The sequence below is a fragment of the Apium graveolens genome, chromosome 5, assembly GCF_009905375.1.
Source record: "Apium graveolens cultivar Ventura chromosome 5, ASM990537v1, whole genome shotgun sequence".
Lineage (NCBI taxonomy): Eukaryota > Viridiplantae > Streptophyta > Magnoliopsida > Apiales > Apiaceae > Apium > Apium graveolens.
In genome coordinates, this window is record NC_133651.1 from 298,938,946 (window position 1) to 298,951,385 (window position 12,440).

Sequence of the window (12,440 nt, forward strand, 5' to 3'; positions counted from 1 at the left end):
CAACTAGTCGTTACTAATAAGGAAACCCGTCTTTTAAGGGTACTTTGGTTTCACCCCTTTTCCGGTTTCACGAACTTTTGGTTTCACCCCTTTTTAAATCTTACTAAAGCTCTAAATATATTAGTATTATTATTCTTTGATTCTTATATGATTTCTAATTGTATATGTAATATTTTACCCCGTTTTTTTATTCTTATATACTACATATTTATATTGTTTTTGTATAAAAGGAATCGTATATAAATTGTAATTTCTAGATTCATACCTATAAAATTCTATTTTAGCACCAAATGCAAATTTATGCATACATGAATAATATTAGGAAAAAAAAATATGCGATCACAAGCTATATAAAACACAAATCTGGCTAACAATAAGAAATCTAATGTGTAATTATTTAGTAATGCTGATTTAATATTTTGTTAAATTATTCGTCAATCGTGTTGCTCATTACATGACTAAAGTTTCAATGTTAAATATTAGTTATGTCTTTTCGGAAAATAGAGACATAGTAAGGTTAATTTTGTTGTTCTAATAAGATTTGAGTTAATGAAAACTATATATAATTTTAAAAGAAATATTGCAATAATAGTATAATTTTATTTATTATTTATTTTAATTATAATTTAAAATTAATTTCTATAATCATTTTAATATTGATATTTTGATTCGGCCCGTACTTCGAGTTATCAACTAGTAAGTTCTACTACACGAACACAAAATTTAGAACTAAATGAATTTAATATATGAGAGAAAAAAAATTAATAAAATAATTGATGAACCGAAGTCATAAAAACATACTCCCTCCGTCTCTTTCAATTGTTTACATTTTTTAGAGAGTGTCCAACACGTATTTTAAGGTGAGTATAGTTCTGTAATTTTTTTTTACAATTTTGTTTTTCTGAATAAAAATTAAAACATTCAACTTTTATTCAGAAAAAGAAAATTGTAAAAATAAGTTACATAACTATATTTTTTATGAATGACTGTCAAACCCTTCCTCAAAAATGTAAACAATTAGAAGTCACCGAGGGAGTACAATTTAATCTTCCCTTTTAAAAATCAATTGTTCGTTTAGTTCTGCTCGATTGCATAGTGCTTTCGTCCTTGACTTTGACGTGATCATGAAAAGGTCGAAGCTTTCTTGAAGTTGCATGGAAATCTTTTCTCTAAAAGATTTAATATGAAGATATCAAGAAAATGGCAGTCTTTCCAGATTCAAGCTAGGCCAAGGAGGTTATGGTGGTGAGTACAAAGGCTAGTTACCAGATAACCGTGCGCGCTGTGGAATTTCGCAATGAGGTTGCAAGCATTAACATTGACATTAGCAGGATATCAAGTTCAATGTTTTCTGGTTTTAAGTCGTCTATGAGTTCGGTCTTGTTTTAGTTGGAGTCGTTATGGGCTCGCTGTTGCATAAAGTGTGACTACTTACGGTCCTATAATTTTGTGTATGATCAGTTGCTGAAATCTATAAACATCCCTGTTGACTGTTGTGCCACAATATTAATTTAAGTTAATTACATTGAATAAATCAGTGCAACACCACTTCTTCCACAAGCTCACCAAATCTTCCACCTACCTCAAGTCCTATTTTTTTCATTACTTCTCTCTCTAAAGCCACCAGTTGTTCCATCTTTCTTTTTTGTTGGAATCTTGAAGGTTTAAATCCACAAAAACAACACAAGATGAAGCTTTTGATACTACGTGTATGTGCATCCATTAACATCTGTCTCCTTTGTTTACCATTCGAATCATTCTGCGCGGATAGACAATATGAGGAGTGCAACAAGCTCAGGTCCTGTGGAAACCAAACCATACGATTCCCATTTTATACTGAAAAAATTTCAGAAAATTGTGGGTACCCGGGATTTGAACTTACCTGCTTAAACAATGAAGTCTTATCACTTGACATATCCGGAAACCATTTGAGAATTACTGAAGTATTCTACGCAAACAATTCTTTCCGTGTATCTAATCTTTTGATTTCAAGAAGAAGTGCCTGCAGACTTTCCAAAATTCGCAACTTAAGCTTGCCTAGTGATGATCGGTTTCAGCTTCTCACGACTTCATATCTACTTTTGTTATCAAATTGTACCCCGAACTCTGAACAGATGTTTTCCAAGTATAAACTTAATTGTGGTCAGACAGAAATTGACGCAGATTGGGTTCTGGCCATGAAGACAAATGATATAAACTTAAGTAACGCAACTGAAGCGTGCCAATCTTTAGTAGTGGCACCAGTACGTGAGTATACTGAAGATGATGATGACACTGATTATCTGAAGTTGATTAGGAATGGATTTGATCTGAAGTGGATTGCCCCCAATTGCAGCGACTGTGAGGCTAGTGGTGGGTACTGCGGATACGAAGGTGAGCCTGACAATAAATTCACGTGTTTCTGCTCCGATAGACCACACTCTGATAGTTGTGGTAAGAGTCTATATCATCCTGCTCTTGCATAGCTTTTGTGATTTTTATTTTCCATTTTCGTATCTTCTTAATAGAAGGCATTCTTGAGTCATACCAATGTTCATGAGTAAATTATACATAACCTTCTCTTTTGTTTCAAGAAATACTCAAATACATAAATCTCCAGATTCATCGCATCTTAAACAGAGGTGCGCGAGGACACTTTTACCATGTTGATTAGCAACTCTGTCGAAATCTCATGGTCTTAGGAAATTAGCTGAACATGTATATCGTGCTTACGTTACAGCATGCAGCTTTTGACAGTTTCCACAATTTTTTCTTAAGCCAGCAACTAGTTAGTAAAAATTGGTCCGGGCATAAAATAATTACAGTAAAAATTGGTTGCTGTCACTCTCAAATTTAACAGCAATAGATAAATTAGACATCATAGACGGCTTTAACAGCGACGACTAATTAGTTAATGACTCCATTTGAATGTTTGATCGAGGATGCCCATCAACGGAGAAATTGGGGTACAATATGGTGCTGATTTTGCAATACAAGTCGAAGTTTTCAAAATGAAAACGTTCTTTCAACATCATACTAACATTTTATTCTAACCAATTTTCAGCTCCATCAAAAGGCAAACATGGAGGTCCATTAAAAGACAAACTTGGCGTGAAAGTGGGAATAGGTAACCAAAATAGTAAATAAAGCTACACTTATATTTGCAGACAAATAGAAGAGGTCATGTATGCTACATATATTGCACGCATGTAAAAATTTCAAGGGAGTTTGATATCTAACATGATTTTAATGGCAGCGGGCACTTTGGCTGCTGGGCTGCTGATTACAGCAGTTCTGTTATTTTGTTTCTGGAGTAAGTGCTCATCAATAAAATATCTGATATTATCAAAAAGTGTAAGAGATGACCGTGAAAAGGTTGAAGCTTTCCTGAAGTTGCATGGAAATCACACTCCTAAAAGATTTAGATATAAGGATATTAAGAAAATGACGCAGTCTTTCAAATCCAAGCTAGGCCAAGGAGGTTATGGTGGTGTTTACAAAGGCAACTTACCAGATAACAGTGCTGTGGCGGTGAAGATTCTGAATACCTCAAAAAGCAATGGAGAAGAATTTCTCAATGAGGTTGCAAGCATTAGCAGGACCTCTCATGTCAATATTGTCAGTCTCATAGGTTTTTGTTTTGAGGGTTCTAAAAGAGCTTTGGTCTACGAGTATATGCCTAATGGATCTTTGGAAAAGTTTATATCAAACGGGAAATCCTCATCAGTGCAACTGGGATGGCACACACTAAGTGAAATTGCACTTGGAATTGCTAGAGGGTTAGAGTACTTGCATCGAGGTTGCAGCATACGAATTTTGCACTTTGACATTAAACCTCATAACATTCTTTTAGATGAAGAGTTTTGCCCAAAAATATCAGACTTTGGGCTTGCCAAATTATGTTTAGGAAAAGAGAGTATCATATCAATGCAACACATGAGAGGAACACCAGGGTACATTGCACCAGAAGTATTTTCAAGAAACTTTGGAGGGGTATCTCACAAGTCTGATGTATATAGTTATGGAATGATGATCTTAGAAATGGTTGGAGCCAAAACCAATACACAGGAAGAAATTAATAACTGTAGCAGTGAAAAGTACTTCCCCAATTGGATATATGATCGCCTTGAGCTGAATGCTGATCAAATGGGGCTAGATGACATCTCCAATGAGGTAGAAAACCAAAGTACAAAAAAATTGCTGATAGTTGGGTTGTGGTGCATCCAAACTCATCCTTCAGAAAGACCATCTATGAAGGGGGTATTAGAAATGTTAGAAGGGAATGTGGAGTCCCTGAAAATCCCAACCAGGCCCTTCTTAGAGTCCACAATAGAGCCTCTAGATACTATTTCAACGACATAGTTAAGGACTTAAAAGGTAACAAATCCCCAGTTTTGTTAATAACAATATTGTGGAAATACTTGTAATAGGACTGAAGGATTTCATAAGCTGGCTATAGCACATCGATTGCAGTTAGCGGGTCTGATCATCCTTCCCCTTCAGAATGTACACTTCCATATGTGTCATGTATTCAAACTTTATTTTATCTACCAAGCTAAAGGAAAGAACTGTAACTTCACCAGTTCAGATCTAAAAATTGCTCCTAAACGAAGTCCTACTTAGCGCAAATATTTTGTTTTCGAGAATCATCTCTTGTTTTAATGACTCAAGATGAAGAAGCATAAGTTTAAGTTCTTCGTTCTGAGACTGAAACTTACATTGGCACTAGTCAATTTGGCAATTACATATCACCTTATGTTGATTTCGATTCTTCCATTAGGCACTGTAGTCTGCAGATACTCATAGATACTCATAGGATTTCATAAGCTGGCTATAGCACATCGATTGCAGTTAGTGGGTCTGATCATCCCTCCCCTGCAGAATGTACACTTTTATAATGTAAGCTTAACTGTCTATCTACCAAGCTAAATGAAAGAACTGTCACTTTACCAGTTCAGATCTAAAAATGGCTCCTAAATAAAGTCCTACTTAGCGCATAATTCTTGTTTTCAGATCATCTCTTGTTTTAATGACTCAAGATGAGTAGACAGCAAAAAAGATGTTATTAGCAGAAACAAGCTTAACAACCTTAAAATCATCAGCAATCGAATTAAAACCAAAGCCTAAAACCACTCTCTGCTGATCATCACCACGTATATTACCGTCAGGAATAAGTTTTGACATCTTAATAGCAGGATTCCAAAGGTAAATGTCAAATATACTATGATAACTGCAGCGAACACAGACAATACCGCAAGCAGAACCAACAAGACATACTAAAGAGGGAGGCATATACGGAAACTCATCTTGAGGAAAAGGAAAGTCCAGATCAGCAACAAGTTGACCAGAATCGAGGTTCACCAGTGACATTGTGGTGTCCGAGTCATCGCCTTGAGTGTAGGTGTGAGCGATGCAAGATCGATCATCAGATGTTTCATTTGAGAATGCGAGTTGTGATTTGACAAAACGAGGGTCTGAGAGAATTGAGAGCCAGGATTTACAAACTGATTTGCATCGAAGTAAATCATTGACAGACAGGGGTAGGAGAATTTTGGATACTATATCATCAGGAATGTCTTTAAGCAGTTTCGATGCACTCATTTTTCGACTTGGCTTGCCTCAGGATTAGTGAGTACTTGCTGTCTCCAGGACACTTTTTTAAATTGAATTGGTTTTATGTAGGGAATGGGTTGCCTTTACACTTCACCTGTAATGGCTATATGTAGAAAGTAGGTGTAAAAAAAAATTCTGCATGGTTTTTGTATCACTATCTTATCCTATCCAATTAATTAATCTTCAGTACACCTATATTGACGCACCATGTTTTAATGTTATCAGCAATTTTTAAAGAATATTACACGTCCAATATCTTGAGTCTGGGATGGTGGGATTTGAGTCAGATTCAGGAAGCAAGCAAGCCAGTGTACTTGCTGTGCAGTGTTCATTGCCCTCGGCTTCTCCTCCCCTATAATGAATTGCTTTTGGGTGAGGAACTGAATGGCTTTAGGGTTTTAAAGAAATAAGATATCAAAAGTGTGAATAAAAATTATCTATAAAGAGATGTAACCCTAACATATTGATTATTGATAGGGTACATAATACTGAAACTCAGAAGACTAAAGAACGGTACAGACCCACAAAGTGTCATGACGATCCAAAGTGTTTCGGACAATCCGGACTATACAATGGATCCGGATGTCACCAAGCCTTTTGCATAATCATTCAATATGCGTAGCATGTCTATCTTAGTACTGCCTTGAAAATTAGTTACACTACTTACTCTGTCTAAATCGCTCTGAGTGCTATAATTATCTCGTTCAATTTCGATCCAATACTAGAGGAAACAACCACCAAACAAGACGAAAAAAAAACGAAATAGAGAAAAGAAGGTTAAGGATAGCCTAAATGAAACTGAATATGAAGAACTAGAAACTAACATAACGGATAACTCTATAGTTACAAATGTCAAGGACTGCTTCACTCTTACTTCTCGAGTTTCCCTTTTCTAAAGGAAAACAGTGACAGAGTAGATGAAAGCTGTTTTCTCAGCCTTAACGACTCTTTCCACAGAACATTGCATTTAGGTGGTCTAGGAGAAGGGTCATCATCAAGAAACCAACTTTTTTACTCTCCACTTGGTTGATTTCTTCGGCTTTCGCTGCCTCTTCTAATTTCTGCTCTGCCTTGGGACTTATCTTTTTGGGTTTCTCAGACTGTTGAGTTTGCCAAAATGGAAGTAATTTTCCATCAAAAAATAGCTCATCAGCAGATAGCATTGTTTGGTTATCACTCGAGAGAAACTCGAATTCCACGTTACGTGTTTTTTCTTTCCCTTTGACTACAGCGAAATTTAGATTTATAGAGATGAAATCATCATCATCATCATCAAGCGAATCAATGGAAAAGGAAATCCGGGGACTTGAAATCGGGTTGATAGATTTAAAGGTCGGGTTGAGTTTTAGCATTTACGCCTATTTTGTTGGTTTTGATTAAGACAGAAGAGACAGAGCTACAGAGATTCTGCTAAGATAACATTATATTTATAGATTAGTGATAATAATATTGATTAATAAAGATCAATTAAAAAAGATAAAGAAGCTTTGATTGTCTACCATTCTTTATAGATTAAAAGAGATCATAGATAATATAACATGGAAAAAGTCCTAAGCATGTGATCACATGCATGAGCTATTCTAGCCATGTCGCAACCCTAAAACACATCACGGTGACCGTGTCACTCTTTTAAATTTTAACATCTTGCTGATATATTCTTCACTTTTATAATATTAGGTAGGATTACAGTCATTTTCGATTATCTTACAACTGGTAGTTTTTATTAATCGATGTTACCAAATTTATAACTCTTACTTAATTTTCTCACTCTCATTATCACAGCTAGCTGGACTTATTTTCTCTTTCTTTTACTAACTCCATCTTTTGAAAGGAAGAAGCAGTTGATTCATTACTAACTAGAGGTTGTGAAGAAATGGTTGCAGCTGTGGTAGGCTCGTGTGGGTATTCCTGCATTTATACTGCTGCAGGACCAGATGCCATTGTTGAACTAGAACTTGAATTGTTTCTCATGTCAGGTATTAGGTAAGAGTCAGTGACATTTAGACTTACCTTTATCTGATTCTTTGTATTAAGTGATCCAAATAAAATTTTGGACACATGTTTACAAATGTCTATTTGACTGACATCTATCCCTTAAGTTAAATGTATGTCATACACTTTATAATTTAAAGCAGACATAATAAATCTAGGAAAGAAAATTTCTTTACATTTACTTACCAAAGGAAGTGTGAGCCTTGTGGTGAGATCTTCTAGAATGAGGCTTCCCACATCAATGTGATTGTCATATGCCATGGAGTAGACAAGCTTTTGCACAACACTTGATATATTATCAAAATCCATCTTCCTGTATGTGAAAGCTCTAATGATTGTGTCAAACACAAATGACCATTCCTTCCTTAAGTGCTTCTTGTTGAACCTGGCCAAATTAATTTTATCTGCATAATGGATGAAGTCCATGAATTCTAAGATTTCTACAGAGTTAGGAGTTGCACCCATCTTCTCTATGGGGATGCCCAGTGGTTTGTTTAAATCAAGAGCATTGAATTCCATAGCTACCCCTCTGATACTGCAGTTTACCACCATTGTCATTACTTGATTGTCATCTTCATGAGTGGAAATAACAACACTGTTATAAAATTCATTTAGAACGTCCAAGTACAACACAGGGTTTGTTGTTAGTGCTCCTGTAAGGTAGGAATTACCCATGAATTTCACAAAGCACTTGAAATTTTCAGATGTCTGTGATGGGTCAACAAAAGCTAAAAAATTGGTTCCCTCCTTGGGTATGGTTGCTCTAACAGTGTTTGTGTTGGATGCCATTAGAAAGTGTTTTGAATTTGAGTGGTTAAGTATTTTTGAGAGAGAGAAAAAACTTTAAAATTTTGGGAATGGTGAAAAATCACAGGAACTAGGTCAATTGAGATCTTGAAAGCGTAAAAATGGGTTATGTCGAGATGTCTGGGTATTAATAGGGTAGAGATGTGACTTATCGACAAGAGAAGAATGGACAGTTGAAAATACTTGTACATAAGTCACATGACTTATAGAAAACTCATGTCGAGATGTCATTTTTTTTACTCTTATCGAGAACTAGATGTTGACTTATCAAAATATTTTACAAGATATGCAGCTTACACTACTTACTCTGTCTAAATCGCTCTGAGTGCTATAATTATCTCGTTCAATTTCGATCCAATACTAGAGGAAACAACCACCAAACAAGACGAAAAAAAAACGAAATAGAGAAAAGAAGGTTAAGGATAGCCTAAATGAAACTGAATATGAAGAACTAGAAACTAACATAACGGATAACTCTATAGTTACAAATGTCAAGGACTGCTTCACTCTTACTTCTCGAGTTTCCCTTTTCTAAAGGAAAACAGTGACAGAGTAGATGAAAGCTGTTTTCTCAGCCTTAACAACTCTTTCCACAGAACATTGCATTTAGGTGGTCTAGGAGAAGGGTCATCATCAAGAAACCAACTTTTTTACTCTCCTCTTGGTTAACGTCTCCTGCTTTCGCTGCCTCTTCTAATTTCTGTTCTGCCTTGGGACTTATCTTTTTGGGTTTCTCAGACTGTTGAGTTTGCCAAAATGGAAGTAATTTTCCATCAAAAAATAGCTCATCAGCAGATAGCATTGTTTGGTTATCACTTGAGAGAAACTCGAATTCCACGTTACGTGTTTTTTCTTTCCCTTTGACTACCGCGAAATTTAGATTTATAGAGATGAAATCATCATCATCATCATCAAGCGAATCAATGGAAAAGGAAATCCGGGGACTTGAAATCGGGTTGATAGATTTAGAGGTCGCTTGAACAGTTTCAAGGGAAATCATGTTACGTTTCTCGGGATTTTGGGATTGGAACTAAGAGTGAAGAGCTAAAACTTGGCAGAGTGGCCAGACTCAAATTCAATTTTGCTAAAACGGGATTTATAGTGAAGGAACATGTTAATGCGGTCTTAGGGGAGTAACATAGCACTTAAAAAAAATTGAGTTTTAGCATTTACGCCTATTTTGTTGGTTTTGATTAAGACAGAAGAGACAGAGCTACAGAGATTCTGCTAAGATAACATTATATTTATAGATTAGTGATAATAATATTGATTAATAAAGATCAATTAAAAAAGATAAAGAAGCTTTGATTGTCTACCATTCTTTATAGATTAAAAGAGATCATATATTATATAACATGGAAAAAGTCCTAAGCATGTGGTCACATGCATGAGCTATTCTAGCCATGTCGCAACCCTAAAACACATCACGGTGACCGTGTCACTCTTTTAAATTTTAACATCTTGCTGGTATATTCTTCACTTTTATAATATTAGGTAGGATTACAGTCATTTTCGATTATCTTACAACTGGTAGTTTTTATTAATCGATGTTACCAAATTTATAACTCTTACTTAATTTTCTCACTCTCATTATCACAGCTACCTGGACTTATTTTCTCTTTCTTTTACTAACTCCATCTTTTGAGAGGAAGAAGCAGTTGATTCATTACTAACTAGAGGTTGTAAAGAAATGGTTGCAGTTGTGGTAGGTTCGTGTGGGTATTCCTGCATTTATACTGCTACAGGACCAGATGCCATTGTTGAACTAGAACTTGAATTGTTTCTCATGTCAGGTATTAGGTAAGAGTCAGTGACATTTAGACTTACTTTTATCTGATTCCTTGTATTAAGTGATCCAAATAAAATTTTGGACACATGTTTACAAATGTCTATTTGACTGACATCTATCCCTTAAGTTAAATGTATGTCATACACTTTATAATTTAAAGCAGACATAATAAACCTAGGAAAGAAAATTTCTTTACATTTACTTACCAAAGGAAGTGTGATCTTCTAGAATGAGGCTTCCCACATCAATGTGATTGTCATATGCCATGGAGTAGACAAGCTTTTGCACAACACTTGATATATTATCAAAACCCATCTTCCTGTATGTGAAAGCTCTAATGATTGTGTCAAACACAAATGACCATTCCTTCCTTAAGTGCTTCTTGTTGAACCTGGCCAAATTAATTTTATCTGCATAATGGATGAAGTCCATGAATTCTAAGATTTCTACAGAGTTAGGAGTTGCACCCATCTTCTCTATGGGCCCAGTGGTTTGTTTAAATCAAGAGCATTGAATTCCATAGCTACCCCTCTGATACTGCAGTTTACCACCATTGTCATTACTTGATTGTCATCTTCATTAGTGGAAATAACAACACTGTTATAAAATTCATTTAGAACGTCCAAGTACAACACAGGGTTTGTTGTTAGTGCTCCTGTAAGGTAGGAATTACCCATGAATTTCACAAAGCACTTGAAATTTTCAGATGTCTGTGATGGGTCAACAAAAGCTAAAAAATTGGTTCCCTCCTTGGGTATGGTTGCTCTAACAGTGTTTGTGTTGGATGCCATTAGAAAGTGTTTTGAATTTGAGTGGTTAAGTATTTTTGAGAGAGAGAAAAAACTTTAAAATTTTGGGAATGGTGAAAAATCGCAGGAACTAGGTCAATTGAGATCTTGAAAGCGTAAAAATGGGTTATGTCGAGATGTCTGGGTATTAATAGGGTAGAGATGTGACTTATCGACAAGAGAAGAATTGACAGTTGAAAATACTTGTACATAAGTCACATGACTTATAGAAAACTCATGTCGAGATGTCATTTTTTTTACTCTTATCGAGAACTAGATGGTGACTTATCAAAATATTTTACAAGATATGCAGCTTACACTACTTACTCTGTCTAAATCGCTCTGAGTGCTATAATTATCTCGTTCAATTTCGATCCAATACTAGAGGAAACAACCACCAAACAAGACGAAAAAAAAACGAAATAGAGAAAAGAAGGTTAAGGATAGCCTAAATGAAACTGAATATGAAGAACTAGAAACTAACATAACGGATAACTCTATAGTTACAAATGTCAAGGACTGCTTCACTCTTACTTCTCGAGTTTCCCTTTTCTAAAGGAAAACAGTGACAGAGTAGATGAAAGCTGTTTTCTCAGCCTTAACAACTCTTTCCACAGAACATTGCATTTAGGTGGTCTAGGAGAAGGGTCATCATCAAGAAACCAACTTTTTTACTCTCCTCTTGGTTAACGTCTCCGGCTTTCGCTGCCTCTTCTAATTTCTGTTCTGCCTTGGGACTTATCTTTTTGGGTTTCTCAGACTGTTGAGTTTGCCAAAATGGAAGTAATTTTCCATCAAAAAATAGCTCATCAGCAGATAGCATTGTTTGGTTATCACTTGAGAGAAACTCGAATTCCACGTTACGTGTTTTTTCTTTCCCTTTGACTACCGCGAAATTTAGATTTATAGAGATGAAATCATCATCATCATCATCAAGCGAATCAATGGAAAAGGAAATCCGGGGACTTGAAATCGGGTTGATAGATTTAGAGGTCGCTTGAACAGTTTCAAGGGAAATCATGTTACGTTTCTCGGGATTTTGGGATTGGAACTAAGAGTGAAGAGCTAAAACTTGGCAGAGTGGCCAGACTCAAATTCAATTTTGCTAAAACGGGATTTATAGTGAAGGAACATGTTAATGCGGTCTTAGGGGAGTAACATAGCACTTAAAAAAATTGAGTTTTAGCATTTACGCCTATTTTGTTGGTTTTGATTAAGACAGAAGAGACAGAGCTACAGAGATTCTGCTAAGATAACATTATATTTATAGATTAGTGATAATAATATTGATTAATAAAGATCAATTAAAAAAGATAAAGAAGCTTTGATTGTCTACCATTCTTTATAGATTAAAAGAGATCATATATTATATAACATGGAAAAAGTCCTAAGCATGTGGTCACATGCATGAGCTATTCTAGCCATGTCGCAACCCTAAAACACATCACGGTGACCGTGTCACTCTTTTAAAT

The 12,440-nt window shown here is 35.5% G+C and overlaps 5 protein-coding genes across 5 annotated transcripts; 2 read left to right on the top strand and 3 right to left on the bottom strand.

The window, feature by feature from the left end:
* The first annotated feature begins 1,688 nt into the window (after nucleotides 1-1,688).
* LOC141661091 (LEAF RUST 10 DISEASE-RESISTANCE LOCUS RECEPTOR-LIKE PROTEIN KINASE-like 1.2) lies at nucleotides 1,689-2,465 on the top strand. The gene has a single exon (XM_074468073.1). The coding sequence runs from the start codon at nucleotides 1,689-1,691 to the stop codon at nucleotides 2,463-2,465; it is 777 nt and encodes a 258-aa protein (XP_074324174.1).
* Nucleotides 2,466-3,102: 637 nt separating this feature from the next.
* LOC141661945 (PR5-like receptor kinase) lies at nucleotides 3,103-4,398 on the top strand. The gene has a single exon (XM_074468974.1). The coding sequence runs from the start codon at nucleotides 3,220-3,222 to the stop codon at nucleotides 4,339-4,341; it is 1,122 nt and encodes a 373-aa protein (XP_074325075.1). The 5' UTR covers nucleotides 3,103-3,219; the 3' UTR covers nucleotides 4,342-4,398.
* A 93-nt stretch (nucleotides 4,399-4,491) lies between these two features.
* On the bottom strand, nucleotides 4,492-5,612 carry LOC141661946 (putative F-box protein At3g16210). Its single transcript, XM_074468976.1, has 2 exons — nucleotides 5,068-5,612; nucleotides 4,492-4,854 (listed from the first exon to the last, which is right to left on the bottom strand). The coding sequence occupies exons 1-2, from the start codon at nucleotides 5,578-5,580 to the stop codon at nucleotides 4,831-4,833; spliced, it is 537 nt and encodes a 178-aa protein (XP_074325077.1). The 5' UTR covers nucleotides 5,581-5,612; the 3' UTR covers nucleotides 4,492-4,830.
* Nucleotides 5,613-8,968: 3,356 nt separating this feature from the next.
* Nucleotides 8,969-9,391, bottom strand: LOC141661092 (uncharacterized). The gene has a single exon (XM_074468074.1). The coding sequence runs from the start codon at nucleotides 9,389-9,391 to the stop codon at nucleotides 8,969-8,971; it is 423 nt and encodes a 140-aa protein (XP_074324175.1).
* A 2,175-nt stretch (nucleotides 9,392-11,566) lies between these two features.
* Nucleotides 11,567-11,989, bottom strand: LOC141661093 (uncharacterized). Its single transcript, XM_074468075.1, has one exon. It carries the CDS (start codon nucleotides 11,987-11,989, stop codon nucleotides 11,567-11,569), a length of 423 nt encoding a protein of 140 aa, XP_074324176.1.
* Nucleotides 11,990-12,440: the final 451 nt, after the last annotated feature.

Bases quoted from the DNA above. Each gene is read 5' to 3' on its own strand.
- LOC141661946 (XM_074468976.1), bottom strand. From the start codon at position 5,580: ATGAGTGCATCGAAACTGCTTAAAGACATTCCTGATGATATAGTATCC. The intron at 4,855-5,067 runs GTTGTTAAGCTT...TACATTCTGCAG, and splicing joins CGATTGCTGATGATTTTAAG to GGGAGGGATGATCAGACCCA.
- LOC141661091 (XM_074468073.1), top strand. From the start codon at position 1,689: ATGAAGCTTTTGATACTACGTGTATGTGCATCCATTAACATCTGTCTC.
- LOC141661945 (XM_074468974.1), top strand. From the start codon at position 3,220: ATGATTTTAATGGCAGCGGGCACTTTGGCTGCTGGGCTGCTGATTACA.
- LOC141661093 (XM_074468075.1), bottom strand. From the start codon at position 11,989: ATGATTTCCCTTGAAACTGTTCAAGCGACCTCTAAATCTATCAACCCG.
- LOC141661092 (XM_074468074.1), bottom strand. From the start codon at position 9,391: ATGATTTCCCTTGAAACTGTTCAAGCGACCTCTAAATCTATCAACCCG.